At 37.3% G+C, this 19,034-nt stretch overlaps 1 protein-coding gene across 1 annotated transcript; it reads left to right on the top strand.

Annotated features, from left to right (window-relative positions):
• Window positions 1-268: 268 nt before the first annotated feature.
• On the top strand, window positions 269-14,153 carry LOC119776511 (guanine nucleotide-binding protein subunit alpha-11-like). Its single transcript, XM_038274920.1, has 7 exons — window positions 269-527; window positions 8,691-8,875; window positions 10,479-10,633; window positions 11,836-11,964; window positions 12,097-12,226; window positions 12,328-12,481; window positions 13,703-14,153. The coding sequence occupies exons 1-7, from the start codon at window positions 404-406 to the stop codon at window positions 13,891-13,893; spliced, it is 1,068 nt and encodes a 355-aa protein (XP_038130848.1). The 5' UTR covers window positions 269-403; the 3' UTR covers window positions 13,894-14,153.
• The last annotated feature ends 4,881 nt before the right edge of the window (window positions 14,154-19,034 follow it).

The raw sequence follows: 19,034 nt of genomic DNA, 5'->3' as shown, positions 1-19,034 counted from the left end.
GTGTGCCTGTAATCTGCTTGTGTATGATGTCACGTTAACTTTTTGTAGTTTAAGAGAGCAAATCCTTTATATATTTATGATTTAATGTGGTTTTCTTCAAAACAATAAAATTAATCCCATTCATTTTTTCTATTTGAAATAGCAACTGATAGCCCTTGTCTCCATTTTTTCCCATGGAGATTTCCCAGAACAAAGAAAAAAAAAAAAAGGAGTTACTGATCTCAGCTCTTTCTTTAAGGTAGAGTCCGCCTCCTACCTGGTAGGAATGCAAAATGTAGTCATACTGGAAAAATGACTTAGCCTCTTTCTTCTTCATGTGGCAGTTATGAAACACATTAAGTTACTTTTATTTTACCCGTCAACTCTCCAGCACAGCTTTGGAAGTTGGTAAACACGGTCAACAATGGAGTGCAATTGCAACTTGACTCCTGAGGAGAGAGAGGGTCAGAGGATATCCAAGGAAATAGAAAAACAACTCAAAAAGGACAAAGAGAAACAGAAACGGGATTTGAAACTGCTGCTTTTAGGTGAGATCTTATGAGTAATATTTTTTGGGTATTTGTTATTTTTCTGTGACCATGTGGGGGCTATAGAAGTGGGGCTGTCGGGCATTTAGCAGGTCGGGTAATGGGGGTTAAGTTGATGGTATGTGTCAAAGTTCCACCTACTTTATGTCCACATGGTGGGCATGACCTGTTGTATCCCAGCAAGACATTCCCCAAACTTTCAGCTTGCCTAACAGTTCATTCTCGTTGCATTTGTCCTGTAGGTTATGGAGTATGCTCACACAGATCCGATCCCTCTGCTGAGCTTAAAAAAAAAAACATGGTTCATTAACCCAGGCCAAATTCTTCTTTTTTCTCTGTGGTCCACTTGTGATGCCTATGTACTCATTGTTGTTAGTGTAAGTGATGGACAGTGGTCAGCAAAGAGATCCGTTTAAGACTGCAGCTACAAAGCCTCTTCAGCAGCAATTCAAACTGTTTTAGTGATTCTCTGCATAAATGGACCTGTTCACTCATGGATGAAATTTTGATTTCACAAGTATTTTTAATATCAAATATAGGTTCAGGGTGTTTTCTAATAGACCTTCTGTGTTTATTTCCTCAACTTTCTCTTGCATCTCTGCTGTCCCTCTCCTGGCGAAATAAATGGATTTATGACATGAACTATTAAAAAAGTGCAGTGGACATGTCCCCCATGCCCCCAACCCCCAATCTACACTAACCGAAACTTGCTACACACATATTTAGGTATTTACAGTCTAAATAACTAATTTATCATTCTGCATAATAGAATTACGCCCTTGAAAGTATAGAGGACAATCTGGAGGGTGGATCCTCTAAATAAGTGGTCCTCCTAATTGTCAATCATTCTGCTGATATTTTTACGTAAAGCCATCCTACGTGCTCTTCCTGTTAGCTATCTTTTTCTGTGCATGTTCACTTTCAGGTTTATGTATATCTGTGGTGAGCTACGGTTTCAGACAGTCATTGAAGCTCACCTTTCTCACGGCGGTTCTTTAAAAAATGTCCGAGGGTTGAAGAGAAGAAGTGTCTATGAAGTGTACTAGAAGAAGAAAAAGGCCTCCGATGGGGCAGATATATCCCTGAATGCTTTGCGCTGATACTGTAGCTCTCCTTGCAAAGAATTATGGGATTTGCTGTCACAGGGGCATGCTGTTACCATAGACTGTCGCTACCTGACAGCGGCGACTAATAACAAAGATAGCACAGGCATTAGGCAGTGGAGTAGGAGTTGCGTAAAAAAGCAGTGATCACCTTTCCTAACAGTAAGTTAACTGACTTTTCTATATAGTCCCTGCTCCAAATAGTGATTGAGGGATTTTAGACTTTCAGGCACAGTAAGCTTGTGTGAGCTATGAGAACAGCAACTTTTAAACAGAGCATGGATGAGGAGAAATGGGCTTGTGCATGCTCTCGCACAGGTTTAATAGGTTTTCCCTCCCGGGAGCGGATACAGGGTTGTATATGTGCATTTTTGTTTTATTGGAGAGGGCGGGTCTTTTGAAAAATTCGCGAAAATCCTTCACAATACCTTTAATTTGGCCACGGGCCTTACAGGTGCGTAAAGCATGAACCTGTATGTCATTTTTAGCTTCACGCCCCTCCACGCCGACTCCGTGCAGACAGAATTTCAAAGGGTTCACAAACATCAAGATAAATTACGTGATTTAGCTCATAAATATCACCATTATCAACAGATTGTGGGCAAAATCCAGGAAAGAAATGACTGTAGCTCTTGAACAGCATGAAAAAGCTTTGATAAAGCTATAAACTGCCGCACAGAGCAGTGTATAAATACTGCTTAGGATGGCTCATTTCCAGTGTGGAATGTCTGTGTTTTAAGCATAATGAACCCTTTAGCCAGCTCCACCCGTTCACAAGAGGCATCTACTAGCTTTTAAACCTCCCTCCTCCCAAAAAATAAAAATAAAAAATATAATTTCTATTTATATACAGGTTAGTTATTCTTGCTTACTTTGCTGTGTCCTGACTCCTGCAGGTCAATAAAATTAGTAAAGTGATTATTATTAGTGTATTGTTATCAGTATCGGGCAGTGACAATATTCTGACATTGATTATCTCAGCTGTTGTTTTAATGGTTGCACAAGCATCCATGTATAAAGTGAGAAACAGGTGATTCTTTTGAAGGATATCCATTCAACGATGGTCGAAGAAGGACCACTTAGCTCTATAAATCAATGTAGAATTCTTCTTTGTGAAATAATCTCCAGAGGTTCGGAGCTCCTAGAACAGAGCGAGCGTTCTTGTTAAGCTTTTTACAGCGTTTTCATAGGATTGTTTATTCGAACTCTGACTACATTGTATTTGATTTATCAACTGTTATTTCTACAAACAAATCAAAAAGTAGGATTAAATGAAAAAATTATTTAGGGAACATTTTAGGGAGGCTTTAATACCACTAAAATTCTCAAGTACCCAGAATGTAGGAAATAATATTCAAGGCGAAAACTGAGAAATTTCAAAACGTTTAATAAAATAAACAAAACAAAAAACAGAGAATAGAACGCGGACCTGCAGAGGCTGCGGGGGGAGTTGGGGCACAACCTATCACTGGCACTTTGGTTCAGGGAGAAAAACAGGTAAGGGACCACGACAGTCTTATGGAAGATGATCATCCATGTGAGTCACTTACCTGGTTTATCTTTAGTCCAGGCAGGATCCAGCTGATAGACTCCCAAATGAGATACAGAACAGAGCTGCCCAGAGCGTCCCTGATCCAGCAGCCTCAGTGAGCAGGCAGAAGTCCAAACCAGATTAGGCAAACAGCTCAGAACAGGGTGGATCTGGGATCCAAGAGTCTGCATCCCGGTCAGGGGCTCCGATCCGAATGGGAACAGACAGATCCAGGGTTCCAGGAATCCACAGAGCGTGAAAGCAGGTCCAGAGTTCCATGAGTCCAGCAGCGAGCTCAGGCAAACATGCTCAGACAGAAACAGGCAGGTACTCGAGTAGAGAGGCAGAGACAAGACATGGTACCAGGAGGAACTTTTAACTGGCCTCCTCCCTGAGCCAAAGCCCCCCACCTCCACGAGCGGGCTCACGGGCAAGAGCCAGGACACTAATGCCCCTCTCTACTGGCCCCCAGAGCAAGGACATGAACAATGGAGAAACTCAAACTATTGAACAAAAATACATCATCAGTGAGCTGGCCCCCATAGCTGGGCTAAGCCAGAGCAGCAGATTCAGATGAATAAGATGAGTAATGATTAGATAACAGGCAGAGTTAGGCAGGTGAGTGAAATGAACAATTAGGGTAGCTATCAGGGAAGATCATGACAAAAACAGACCTAGTGAAATCACTGGCTTACACTTCATATCTCTGCTTAACAAAATGTTCACTTGTTGGCCCAAAAAGCATGTCATTCTCCTTAAAAATACACCCAAGTGTTAGCTTAGTTTGAGATATATCAAAAGACGCTTTAGGTAAAAATACAATGCTTGTGCATGTTGCATGTGTCTGTTTTGCCCTGCGAATTGACACTGGAAATAGGCCCAATTTGACTCTGACAGATAAGCAGAAGAGTGAGGGAGGGCGGCTGGATGGATGGATGGATGGATGGATGGATGGATGGATGGATGGATGGATGGATGGATGGATGGATGGATGGATGGATGGATGGATGGATTCAATTCAATTTAATTCCACTCAATTCAATTCTGTAATACTTTATTGATCCCCACAAGGAAATTCAATTCATACAGTTATGGATGGATGAATGATGTAGGATTTAATCTAGAGTGGTGAATGTACCCTTTCTTTACAACTAAATCCATGACTTATCAAACTGTTGGTCAACAGTGGTCAGCTATCAGATTCCAAAACCCAAAAGAAGACTGTTAAATTTGTCAATTGTTCAGTGTTGTAAGTTGCTTTCAGAGTCGCACATCCTGAAGGTTACTGATCCAGACCTTCTTCTGTCTAAAAGTTACATTGTGTAGCTGCTTTTCTACCTTTTAATGAACTATATTGAAATTTTATGTGACAGACCAACACAAAGCTGTGCATATTTTTGAAGATGGAAAAAGTGTCTCACAGTTTTTCTTCCAGTGTTACCGATATTTAGTGCATATATCTTCATCTATTGTTATACAATAGTTTAGAAATACGTCCACCATTGTGGAAATTAATCTCAATATTATTCCAGCTGCTCTGTTTAGGCCTTTAATATCTATAAGCAAAAAGACAATATGAGCCTGAGTTATACATTGGTTCAGAATCTTACAGCAAATATCCATAATGTTCAAGTTTTCACAAAGCCCTGTCTTAAGCCTGTTACATACAGTATTCCCCAAGAACTGAGCAATGTACTCTTGTCCTTGAACTGGCAAGAACAACAAAATTTTATAATGGTTTGAGAATTCTTATTTCATGCGAAGCAAAGCTGCAGAACTTCAAAAGAAAGTTCTATCTACTTTAGCGTACATCACACTAGCAAAAGAAAGAGAAACACAAAAGCTAAGGATCGCCCTTTTTGGGATTGATGGGGAGAATGGAGAGAGCAAAATACTTTAACTTGGAAGAGATATAGAAGGGGTAACCAAATAAAAATCGTCAGGGTCCGAATAAAGAAAATCAACCAGTAAAGGTCCGGAGACATTTCTAATTATAATCTGTTACTTTAAACAGAATTTAACACTGAAATAACATAAGGTGTTTATGCATCCATGTTATACTGTCTTTAAAAAAAAAAAAAATGAACACAATAATTGTTCAGCTTGGTATACAGACAATTTCCTGATTCACATATTTTATAAAACACCTGAACTGACCTGATCTGACTCATCGGTTAATTTTACATGGGTCAGCTGTTTTACTATCTTTTGTTGTTGACTTTTGTTCCCTGTTTTAGTAAAATTACTTGATCAAGCCTGTCCTACCATACTACAAAAAAAAAAAAAGTAATAAAGGCTGGTATTATCTCTACAAATATAGTATTAGGTCAATATTGCTATCACATTGGAAATGAAAAAGTTGTATCAGGACATCCCTAAAGACATATACAATGTTCACATTTTCTTTTGCAGACTTATTCTAAAACAATCCATTAGATAAATTTCTTTATAACTTCCCTTGTAATATGGGGTGCATGCTGCACATAGAAAACTAAGCAAATCATTGCCACTTTTTCTTCTTAGTAATGCCAATCACACAACTTTTCTTGAACATGTTGTGAGGAAAAAATAGAGGCTCTGCCCAAATTTTGTGTCTGAAAAATCAGCACAAAGCAGAGCAAAATTTCATTATTTTCCTGTGGCTATAAGAGAAACTATGTAATGGGCTTAATAGATCACTTCCTCTAGCAGGACACTGGCCCTTAACACACACCTAGAGCCTATTCAAGAGGTTTAAATCAAACCATGAGCATATATCAATGAACTAAACTGAATGTATCAGAACAGAACTTGAACAGTTGTCTCAAAGTCAATTAATTGCGGCCACTCTACTTAAACATTTCACACCTGTATAAAGGGCTTAAACTGCTGCACTAATATACTATCAAGCTCTACAGAACTCTGCTAATGAACAAATATTTGTTTTTAAGCACGCTTGATGTATGTAGGACATTGTCCCTCAAGGACTGGGGTCCAATGGGGAATCTCTGGAAAGTTGAAAACTGTTGTTTTTTTGACACTTCCCATCTAATCTAATAGTAGTTTAGACACTAAAGAAAAAGTGACAAAAATTCTAGTCTGTAGATAGACATAACATAGAAAATATTTTTCAACCTTGGACATGCAGATAGATCTCCCTGCATGTTTTAGATGTTTCCCTTGTTCAACACAACTGATTCTGCTGATTGCATATTACAGGCTGCAATCATCTGAATCAGGTGGATAAGAGTCGGAGCAAATTTTGATATGATATACAAAAACACCACCCTAAAAAGACTAAAAGCCACAGTAAAATTGAATAAAGTGAATGTGTTGTACATAGCCATGTCTTTAGACCTGGACCTCTGGGGATTAACCCATAGATGTTTTCTAAATAGGTCAGGATATTATAGAAGAACATGCTTTGAAGATCTTGTCTTATAAAATTGTGCTTTGAGCAACAAGATGAGATCAGATATCCCAACAATATTAAGGTAATTTTTTTTCTTCATAAAGCTCAGAAAAAATAATGATTTAAAAAAATCCTGTCGTTTAAGTTTAATTAAAATAAAGACATTTAGTTCTAAAGTTTCTTAAAATGATGCAATATCCCTCAGAATACCACAATGCATTTAATTGCTGTTGTCGGGTCCAACCCTCTCTGTCCTTCTTGATAACTTATGTGCTGCTTCTAAAGAAAATTTTATGCTTTTTTTAACAGTATAGAAATATAAAGAAATGGCTTAATTTGTGTGTACCATTAATTAGGAATATTTTTTGTTTCTGAAAACTACATTCAATTTTTAGTTTTATATAAACCAAACAAGACCCTCTTGCTGCAGGGCAACAGTGCTACAAACTGTAACACAATGCTGGAAGCATAATCAAGACAAATAAATGAATTCTTTGAATCTTACCATTTGACTGTAATTTAAGAAAAGAAGCAGTGTATATACAGTAGTCGAGTGTAACAAAAAAAGAAGGGGGATGGTGGAATTTCTTTTTTAGAAGCATATATAGCCTAATTAATATAGTCTATTACCTACAGCAATATGCATGGTATGGTTGTTACATGTCAGGTACGCCTGTCATTGACCTTGACCAAGGCACCTTACTGTAGAACTGCAGTCAGTCCCTGGACTGGCATGGTTATCACTGCCCCTATATAGTTACGGACAAATGCAGAGCATAAATTTTCCCACTGGGATCAGTTTCATAGTCATGGTAGGCCACTTCTTTGATTTTACTTTGAAAAATCTTTTGGCAATGAAGCTATTAAGATTTGGAACAAAACCTCACAAAACATAGCAAATGAATATCTGAATCCTTTCAAGTCAAGTATATTTTTATTCAAATTCAGTTATTTAAATAGAAGCAGCTGAAATACTTTCCAAAATCTGAAAAAACTGCTTACAAATTCGATTTTCAAATTAGCCTGAATATAAAATAAGCATATATAAAAGCTACGGTAATAATTTTACTCACCTTTGAAATATTCATTTACAGTATTTATTTTATAAAATACTGTTTATCATAAAATCAGTATTGCTTCTATTGGCTAATTTAAAGTAAGCTAGGCTACATGCTGGCAATAAATGAGTTAAAACTACTCCAACAGTTCCAATGAACTTTATTTACCATTGATCGGACGACAGGAATTCTGCAAGTCACACGAAGGACCTTGCAGTCAGATGTTAACATTTAATTCATTATTACCATTGGCCAGACATTAACATCACATTTGGAAGTTCTTTCAAGATACCAATCTTAACAGGTGTCTTAAAGTGCTTGATTAAAATGAATTTTTGTCTAATGTGGAAAAACTTGCATAATTGTAAACACAAATTATTTTTCAAACTAAGCAGGGGAGGGAGATCTCTGCAACTTAAAACCTGGAACATGCGGAAGATTCCATCCCCTCCTTATTTTCACATTCCCTCAAATCGTGTTTTCTTTGCAGCTTGACCCTGATGCTGTTCAGAACACCGTCACCTGCTCCGCTGGTTGCGCCACTGAGGTTGAAAATGAAATTGCATGAGCCCTCTGGGCCACTGTAATTTGGTCACTATTCGGAAGCGCATAGACTGCCATATGTTGAGAGTGCAATATTATTGCCATTACTGTTAATTAGAAATCTACACATTGAGTGATAAAATGTCACAGGGTTGGGATGGTATAGGGGGATGGTCATTTAAGATGGGGGAGGATTTTTAAGATTTTTTTAAGAAGGAGGATTCTATCCCACCTCATCCCCCCTCAACTCGAATACTAGTTATATATCTAAACAGAAAGGTTTTAAATTATGTAAAATAAACTACCTGGGCCTGAGCTAATGCCCCCATGTTTAACTACTCCAAAAACCCAAATGTTTAAGCATGTTTTCCTGAGAAAAAAGTTTTCTTTTTTGTATTATAGAAGTCGATAGCTCAAAAAGTAAGGAATCACTATTGTTCACAAAAATTTTTTTCCAGGTGTGTATACTGGTGGTATTGATTCAAGTATAAAGCTCATTCTTTTTTTCTGCCTTTCATAATTTGGGAATTTTCCTAGGCCCTGGTGAAAGCGGGAAGAGCACCTTCATCAAACAGATGAGGATCATACATGGCAAGGGATACGACGAATCGGACAGAAAAGGTTTTAATAAGCTAGTGTGCCAGAATATCATCACAGCCATCCAGGCACTGATTGAAGCCATGAGTGCACTAAAGATCGACTATCTTGATGACCAAAACATTGTAAGTTGTTGTACACTTTTTAAAATGTGCCATCAGATGTTTTGGGATCGCTGTGGAGCAAGAAACAGTGGAAAAAAAAAATCAAATGTAGGAGTAGCCAAATATGCATACAAAATTTTCTTAGCATTTTCACGACAGAAAAAATACTGCTTCATTATCAGGGTAACTTGCTAATAGCTGTGTGACTGCCATTGGTATCTCTTCATTTACCCTATTAAATGATGACACAGGCTATTAGAACAACTGAAGAAAGCCACTGTTAGTTTCTTTTTATATAATTTTGCTAAGGGCCATTTCACACCTTACCGATTTAGCCAGTGTACTGTATGCCCGACGTCCCAGAACCTCCTACAATGCTGGCATTGGCTGAACTTTCTATGTATTTTTTCCATTTTGGGCATATACAGATCGTATTCATAATGAGTCCAGAACTTATGTCCAACAACAGCCTAACTTATGCATAACGCATGGCAGGGTAATGCCCATGAAATGATGCACAAGCCAGTGTCCTGAGGGCACAGACCAGGCATCCTGAAGCGTCTGGAGGAGGGCTGACGGTTTCCTCCTGTCAACCCCATTTTATACCAAAAGGCTGCCAATATGACATTAAACAGTAGCTGTAAATTAGAGACATGTTCAGTGGTCGTCTGGAACATGTCAAATAACGTTGATATGCATTGGAGATAAGTAACGCATAAGTTATGCACAAGTTACTAGTAGGTTTTGGATAAGCTAGACACCACAACTTAGTAACTTACACTTAACGTATGTCGACGATCAGATAATTTACCTATAAGTTATTGCCCACATTTGAGCATATGCTGGCATACGTCGGGAGAAACATACTCACCATATGTCGAATTGTGCCAGCATGTTTCAGCATAATTCAGCATGCACATAACTTATACAAAACATACCCATAACTTATCCAATGTAGGCCAGCGTTTTTGCCAGATTTGTCGGGCATACACTGCTCTAAATACTCAAGGTGTGACAGGGGCTTAAGTATTTAAAGGAGAGGGGACAAATGTTACCTGTAAAAACCTCTCTAACTATTCTATTTATCAGATCAAGTTTGCTATCATTAGTTAGCATCCAGTTATGCCAGCGATTTTTTTTAAATTTAGGATTTGTTATAAATTCTTTAATTTGTTAATTTCTTATTACCGACATCTGTGATGCCCATTATCACAAACACTTTGTTTCTAAATTTGCATATTTATTTATGAAAGCCATCCATTACTTCCATCCATGCATCCATAGATGCATTTATGGAAGCTTGGATTGAAAACACCAGGTCAACTCTGGGCACTGTTAAATGTGCCTAGAGGAAAAATGTTATTTCGTGAGACTGACTCTATATATTTAAGTTTGTGTTGACAATAGGAATAAAAGTATCAAATATCTTCAGATACTTCTATCTGCTATGAAGTTAATGTCTATTTTTAATTAGCCATTTTTTGATATGTGTCTTTGGCTTTTGAGGGCCGAATAAAAAAAAAAAAAAAAAAATGTACAAATAGGCCATGTTAGTTTAAGCCCACAGGATTGACAAGAACAGTTTTTAGTTTATTCAAATCTGGATGTTTCTCTCTTATTTTAGAAATATGCTGAAAAACTGATACCTGTGGATGTAACCATGGTCCATACTTTAGCATCCTGGCAAGTGGATGCTATTAAGCGATTATGGAGTGACCTTGGAGTACAGAAGTGTTACGACCGGAGGAGGGAGTACCAGCTGTCAGACTCTGCTAAATAGTGAGCTTTTTGAATTTTCATACACAAAACTTTTACGCGATTATAAAATTGAGGAGCAATTTAATATATAATTTGTGTGTGGGTGTGTGTGTTTGTGTATTACAGTAGGACCTTTTATGAACATTTTCTGTTTATATATGCTTTTTGAATCTTGTGTTAATCATAACTGTTATACTTTTTTGTGTCCAGCTGAGTATAAAGAGATAATCTAAAAGAAAATAGTTTACCTTAAATTTTGTACATTTAAAGCAACTGTCAGTGGGTACTGGCAAGATGAAAAAAGAGATAATTTCTTCATCACTCTACCAATAAACAAATTATATTTGATTTTTTTTTATTTGGGTCAAATTACCTTGATTGAAAATATATCAGCAGAGAAAACTGTTTCTTTTTATATGTTCATGTTGAAAAAAGAAATCACTGACAGCAACAGGAAATATATGTCTGCCTGCTTCATTTTTTGTTGAAATATTTTTGTTCATTAAAGTTACTTGTTGGTGGTAGGATAGCCAGGAATTATATTCAAGTTAGAGTATTAATACTTTATAATAATATGACTCCAATAAAAGTAAAACATTCACTGTTATTACTACTTCCCCAAGTCAATTTGTTTTTAAAAAGTTAGCAAAGTAAACATGAATGAGCTAAACCTGCTCATTCTGAGTGACGTTTTGCTGGATGTTTTCTCCCATTAAGGAGAAGTTCTCTTCCCCAATATTACTTTTCGATGATCAGTATGAGAGATTACTGCAAAGCCAATTACACAAAGTGGAATATAGTCCACATTTATTACAGGCTAGTCAAGGAGGAATTAATGCTGGAAGTTAGTAACTCTAGGAAATCTGAACTGAACTTGACTACATTGTTTGATCACTGGGATAAAAATAGAGTATCTGTAAATCTATCACCATGACTTGAAAGAACTGAGTTTCTTTTTGTGTGAAATGTCTCAAGATTAAAGTTAAATACACTAAAGGGAACCGAACTAACGTAATATATCAGATTTTCAGTTAACAAGTAAAGGCTTTGCCACAAATGGTGTTCTCCAAATTGAACAAAAAGGGAAAGTGTTACAGTATGTGCCTTTTTAATCAGCAAACAATAGTTTCTTCTGCAAATATTATAGCACTTTATGAATGATGTTGCAGCTTTATTTAATATTTTTATTGCCATATTTCACTTGAATTCTTTTTACTTCATAGCTTTCTAAGTGACATAAACAGAATCACAGCCCCAGGTTACATTCCAACTCTGCAGGATGTCTTGAGGGCCAGGGTTGCCACCACCGGCATCATAGAGTACCCATTTGAAATACAAAAAGTTATCATCAGGTATGATTCCCTACTTATTCCCCGTAACTTGGTGTAACTGTAAAGAACAAAAAGGAATTCTCAAAACAAAAGCTTTATGCTAAGGTCTTTTGTGAAGCTTTATTTTATAAAATAAACATCTTTTTTTTATAGGATGGTGGATGTGGGTGGCCAGCGTTCACAAAGAAAGAAGTGGATTCACTGCTTTGAAAATGTCACCTCCATCATATTCCTGGCAGCACTTAGTGAATACGATCAAGTTCTTTTTGAGAGTCAGGAGATTGTACGTTTTAGTTCAATGGTTTCTATGTTTTATTTTCTATGTTGCACTTTCAAATAGGTTATACGTTGAATTTGATTAAACTGTACCCATTTGTGTTCTAGAATCGACTGGCTGAAAGTCTTGCCCTGTTCAAGACCATAATTTCATCCATTTGGTTTAAGAGCACCTCTACCATCCTCTTTTTGAACAAAACAGATCTACTTGAGGAGAAAATCAAAACATCACACTTGGCAACGCACTTCCCAAAGTTCAATGGTAATTGATGTATTGCTTCATGTTCTTTCATTACAGATCCATCCTGTCATTTCTTTCTTTAAATCTCTATCTTTAAAATAAAAGAAAAATATATGATTTGTGCTTGAAACTATTTTATAGAAAAATGTTAATTATTGATTTGTTTGATGTGCCATTATTGATGAATCTTTAGAATTTACCTAATGAGCATGCACTGCTGTAATTATCAGTTAATGAAGATATTCATTCATTCCCAGATAAAAGTTCCAACATTAGTCCAAATATTTGAACCCATACTTTGATGTGATTACATGTGATCCCTTTCCATTTATAACTATTCTACTTTAACTTTCTCAGATTGTTTATATTCTACACTCTTTGGTTTTCTATGTTTTACATTTCAATAGAGTATCAATCTTAATGTGAGTAGGATCTTCATTAGCAAGGTGGCTCTACACTCAGAAAAAGAAACCTAGATTGATTTGCAGTGAGAAAAACACAACGGCTATATGTTTTTTTTTCTCTCAGAATTAACCTTAGAGTCTGTAAGGGCTGCAGGTGGCAAGATGAAGCACCCAAATTAAAAGTCTGATCTAGAGCAAGGATTCCTTAAGTGGAAACGTGACCCATCAGGGGTTGCGAAACACCAAGATGGGATACCCGAAATGTTTTTCATAATCATTGTAGTGTGATCCCTTACATACTCTACATTAATGTGGATATTCTATTAAAAAATGTTCCATTTCTTAAATTCCTCATCCTTTACATGATTACAAAATTAAATGTGACATCAAATTCCAAAGTGCACAATTAAATAATTGTATGTCCTATTTAATATTTAAAATAAATTGTAAGCATTGCTTTAGAAAAAACAACTGTTAAAAATGTATATAGTTAGTTCGATAGGTATTTATGTTTTGTACCTAATATCAAACAGTAAATAAAGTCCAGCAAAGATACAATTGCTTCAATAAAAAGAGTAACTGAGGATAACTTACACTTGATTTTAAATGAATAATTTTCTCTCGAAACATGTGAGGGAGAAGACCTGGATATAAGCTGATATAAAAAGTCGATGAAGAATACTTTTTTTGAGAATAACATTTACAAAACATATTATACATTTAATCATTGGACTCTATAATTCATATGATTGTTACCATGTTAAATTATCTTGAATGTATTCAATTTGGAAGTTATCCATCAACTGATGTTGATTTTGAACTCATCTCAAACTCACAGGGCCTCAGTGTGATGGTGAAGCAGCAAAGACGTTCATCCAGAAGATGTTCATTGAGCTTTACAAAGTGAAGGACAATCCCCTCTACACACACTTCACTTGTGCTACAGACACTGAAAACATCCGATTTGTCTTCAATTGCGTGAAAGATATAATTTTCTGTAACCATTTAAATGCTTATTCACTCATGTAGACTAGAAAGAAGACATGATGTTTCACAGATTTTACAGATAATTTTATCATCCATAAAGAGATGTGTTAACCCCTAAAATTCCTACCAATTCTAGAATGCTATGAGTATTAAATTCAAATGTTATATTTAATCTCCCCCAGGATTCAAATGAATTACATTTACTCTTCACTACACTTACAAAGTAGAGCTGGGCGCCAACTAATGACACAGCCTATCAAGTGGACACCAACTTGGTGTGATACATGCTCCAAAAACTGAAAGAAAAAAAAACCGAAAAAAAAACAAACAAACCACAGGACTTTATTTTCCAAGTTAAAAGCTGAAGTTCCAAGCTTTATAGAGTAGCCCAACAGTGCCTTGTTGTGGCTTAGAAAACATGCAAATTAAACCAAAAGAACACGTCCACTCCTTAGCAGTGGGGAGTCGTTGAGGTCTTTGTTAGCCTGCAATACCCAATACTGGCCTATTACTCTGAAAAGGGGAGTCTTTAAGGTCATTGTTGGCCTGCTTGACCAGGCGAGATGTCTTGGTCCCCTGCATGGTGATGAGGATTGAGATGATAGTGGGAAGGAAGCAGCTCCATCGCTGTGTTGCAGGAGTTGCAGAGCTGAAACCGGAGTCCAGCGCCTCTTTTGGGGGACCCAAAATTAGCATGTTTTTTGGGCTACTCTATAAAGCTTGGAACTCAATGTGAATCCTGACATTTTGAATACAGAAAGCTGGATGGGAAGTGAAATATCTTGAAACTTGGAAAACAAAGTCCAGTGTGCTGATGAAGGTTCTCAGTCATCCAGGTCATAGTCATTCCGTAAAAATTCGAAAAATATCCACTGGACTTGGTTTTCAAGATTTGAAGACGTTTCGCCACATCTCCAGGAAGCTTTCTCAATTCAAATGTGATTTGAATTGAGAAAGCTTCCTGGAGAGGTGGCGAAACGTCTTCAAATCTTGAAAACCAAGTCCAGTGGATATTTTTCGAATTTTTACGGAACAAAGTCCAGTGGTTTGTTTTTCAACAAAGACTGGGACTCTTCACCAGCACGGTTTGATACATGGTTTCCTGAAATCACCTTGATATTAGAACCCACCACAACTGTTTTTCATGGCTGATTTCCATTGTTTTGGCTCTGGAGACAACTTCCAGACAATGAGCCCAGTGCTGCATTCTGTACACTGCATGAAAAGTGAGATTTTCGTCCCCGTAAACCCCCGTAAACTCCCGCAGATCTGCCTGATTTTCGTCAGTTTCCGACAATTTGCAACCCGTGCTTGTCCGCGTTTGTCGTGCCACAAATTGTCGAAAACGTACCGTGACGTATGTGGAGAGCGATCAGCTGTACTAATGGCCCTAATTAGCATATGAATGCAGCAAACCCGCGCGGCTGGCCAGGTCTGGCTTGAATAACCTTCTCAGTATTGGCTGAAACCACTATTCTCAAACAAATGAAATCGCTCGTGATTGGCAGCAAAACCACACGTGGCCACGCCAGGCTTTAATTTTCTTACTGAGTATTGGACGGAACCGCTTCTTTTTAAACAAGTAAAGTCGCTCGTGATTGGTTGGCATATATATATATTTACATATATATATTTATTCATATATATATATATATATATATATATATATATATATTTATTCATTCATATATTTATTCATTCATATATTTATTCATTCATATGGTGTGTATTTATGTTATCCTACACTACTACACAATTATTATGCTACCATCAAGGACATGAATGAATTTATACAGGAAATGAACATTTGCCAGGAAGCTGTTTATGCAAAGAACTTTATTAAAACACACACAACTATATACAACGCGTATCCAAACACATGCGTTTCTAAAGATTAAAAGTCCGTGAACGGTCCGTTTGCTTCCTCGGGGTTGGAGGTAACTGGCAGCATTCCCTCCGAGGCAGGTCCGATGTGCAGACGCCTACTGTGCGCGGCCCTGTACTTCGGCATCGCTTCTAACCGGGACTGCAGCTTAACACAGAGTTCAGTGAGATCCGGCCTACGAAATGGCGGTGACCGTACAATCCATCCAGAGACACCGCCGAGGAAGGCGGACTTCCAGAGTTCCACTTCCTCATCTGCTAGCACACTCTGCCTCGCTTTCAGCAGCTGAAAAAAAAAACAATGAATCAGCGCACTGCGTATGGACACAACACATCTATTAATGCACCTGAAAAATAGTCACCAAATAAAGTCTTACCCTCTTTCTTCTGGCCCGACTCCGAGCAGAAGCTATGATCGGTATCTATCCGTATCCATTACCTTTTACCGCAGAATGAAAGCATATTCTTTAAATCTTACCCTTGCTCCGGTTCATAGCGCCTGCAATTAGTCTCCGAGTTGTTAAGACGGCGTACTGCTTCCTGTAAATCACAAAAAATGCACTTTAATAAAGCTTGTTCTTGCAAGGCTAGGCTAGATAGGCTAACAGCTAGCCTGCTATTAGCCATAGCTCAGGCTAGGCCGCTTTTAGCTTAGCAGGCAGTAATCGAACATATATTTACCGCTAGCATCTCTTCTTTGAGTTCGTCTTGTTCGATGCAGAGTCGCCATCGCGTCCAAGAGGAGTTTTACCCCGAAATCCCACATACTCCGTCTGTGCTCCGCTCCGCTCCGCCCCGCTGCGCTCCAGACCGCCTGCACAAAACAAAGCCTACAGCCGCCGCTGTTGCTCCGTCCCCTCCGCTCTGAGTTCCTTGGAGATCGTAGAGGGCATGCGCCAGATGAACCAGGGTTTCCGCGGATCATTAAAAATAATTACAATTCATAATTCTTTTTTTAATCAAGCCCTTAATTGGCACTAAAATTAATTAAATATGTTTATCGTTGCATTTATGATTCTTTAATAAATGGCATTTTATGGCATTCTTTAATTATGGCATATTAAAAAAATCTCACCATCATCCAGCACATGTTCAGTTTCTGCCCAAATATATATTTATATTTTTGTAGATTTTTGTAACGGGGATAAGGATAATTAAAAACTGCTTTTTTTTAATGAACTTGTTCACTACTTCCAAACTCAGCATCTCTTTTCATTCTTGTAATAAGAAGTTTCTTTTGAATGGATTTGATTAAAGTTTAAGTCCCTCGGTATAAAATAAATATTTTGATGGAGATGAGAAATCTGCTTCCTCGTTGGTGAATAACCAATAGTTTGGATCCAATCATTTAAATAAACGGTGTTAGTTTTTTTTTTTTTATATATATATAAGAATTGTGCTATAATTTCTAGTCACCGATCTGTTGCTGCTATATTTTAATTTGACGAACCGGAATTTATCGATGTTCTTTTTCCTGTTTGGTGCGATTGCAATTGCGGATCTTGACCTGGCCGGACCTTAGGACCACAGTGTACCAATCTTCTCATGGCTACTTCCAATAGGATAATGCGCCATGTTATAAAGTGAATCATCTCACACTCATTTCTTGAAACTTTTCCACTTAAGTAATTGTGAATTGAGCATATTGACAGACAATATTTTATTTTTTATCTTAAATGCAAATTTTTAAAAAAATAATTACTGCTCTAAATGTATTGCTCTGTCAGCTAAAGATCTGTTTTGGTCTCTATACTTTAATTAAATAAATCAATTCAAGCTAAAATGTGAGAGGCTATACTAAGCCTGATCTCTTTGTATCAGAGATTTTCTTCCTCAGAAAGATGTCACTTGGGGTAACCCCCCCCCTGCAACCCTGGTTTGCATTTGTATAGCTCACAGCATGTTCATTTACATGTTAAAGCCTCCCCTAGAATTCCATGGGGGGTAGCATGGGGGGAACACTGCCTAAGAAATTCCACGTCAATTTCTGACAATTTACGGGAGTTTTCGACGAAGCCTGCAAATTGCCGTAAACTGCCGCTAACCTGAAGTTCCACGACAATCTACAGTGCCGTATATTGACGAAAATCCCACTTTTCATGCAGTGGTAGTATCTGTTGGACTTAGGTTAAATAGGTTCAAATTTAGGTTGTATTTAAGAGTTGTTTACTATATGTGTCATTTAAAGAGTGATTACTCCAGGCAAAAGAAGTGGGAATAAGCCCAAAGGCATAAATGCCTTCACATGCCAAGGAATTTCCTTACACAGAAAACATCTAAGTTGTCTTCATATAAGTGAAAGACTATTTTCCTTCAACTGCTGCTTATCAAGATGCTGGTATAAACAAGGATGGAATTGTTGGTTACTATAGTTTCATAAAAAAAATCTAACATCCTAGTGAATACTGTTTCTTTTCAACAATTTCAAGGAATGTTTTAGTTAAGGAGAAATACCATATTTTCCTTCTTACAGCTTTCAGAGGTGGTAAATAAAATAAATCACTGCATGGAGTGTTTTAGAATGATATTTTATGTTTATTTTGAACAGTGTTAATATTTTCAATAAAGAAAAACCAAACCAATAAACTTTGTTTTATGTTCTCACTGGTGTTGAAGATCACATTTCAAATGATGTAAGCGAGCCGTGTCGATTTTAAACCACGGCGCAAACTCTCCCTGTCCTCTTTTCCCTGTGACCTCCTGGTCTGTTAGGCGAGATACACCAGTCTTCAGCTAAAGCCACAGTACGTGGCTACCCCCTCCTCCTGAGAAGTGTCTGTGTTAGCTGAGGAATCAGGCTGCTTTAAAGCAGATGAGAAAAACCATGAGGTGTTTCACCTGGTCGAGTGGAGTTTTGGGTAATTTTCCTGTCCCTTTCCTGTCCCCAAACATACTAAAGAAATTTCGTAAGTAAAACAGATTTCAGTTATCAATTAACTAATAATCATTAATTGGTTTTACCCTTGATTTGAATGACCTGTTAATTAACTATAACCTCCAGTTATAGTTATTTAATATATTTATAATCTGCTGGTAAAATTACACAACCCTCATCTATTTACTTTTGCTGAGCCCCAAATATCTGAGATTGGAAGGCCTCCTTATCATCACCCTTATCTTTAGCTCCTGCCACAGATTCAATCCAGGACCATCTTTCTCTGAAGTGGATTTGAATTTGTTGATTCACCCAGAATGCCCTAACTGTCTCTGATTTTTTCTTCTTTATGAAAAGTGTCTGTGATTGATATGAATAACTTGTAATTTTACATGTTTTTCAGACTTCTCCTTGTTAAGTATAA

The sequence above is a fragment of the Cyprinodon tularosa genome, unplaced genomic scaffold (assembly GCF_016077235.1).
Source record: "Cyprinodon tularosa strain WSP-4 unplaced genomic scaffold, ASM1607723v1 ctg94, whole genome shotgun sequence".
Lineage (NCBI taxonomy): Eukaryota > Metazoa > Chordata > Actinopteri > Cyprinodontiformes > Cyprinodontidae > Cyprinodon > Cyprinodon tularosa.
Note: the sequence above shows the minus strand (reverse complement) of the source record. Positions and strands in the feature narration are given on the sequence as shown.

What these genes read in the sequence shown, in the direction of transcription:
- LOC119776511 (XM_038274920.1), top strand. Translation starts at nt 404, where the DNA reads ATGGAGTGCAATTGCAACTTGACTCCTGAGGAGAGAGAGGGTCAGAGG. An exon ending in ATCTTGATGACCAAAACATT is followed by an intron (nt 8,876 to 10,478) that starts GTAAGTTGTTGT and finishes CTCTTATTTTAG; the next exon opens with AAATATGCTGAAAAACTGAT. An exon ending in CTGTCAGACTCTGCTAAATA is followed by an intron (nt 10,634 to 11,835) that starts GTGAGCTTTTTG and finishes TTTACTTCATAG; the next exon opens with CTTTCTAAGTGACATAAACA.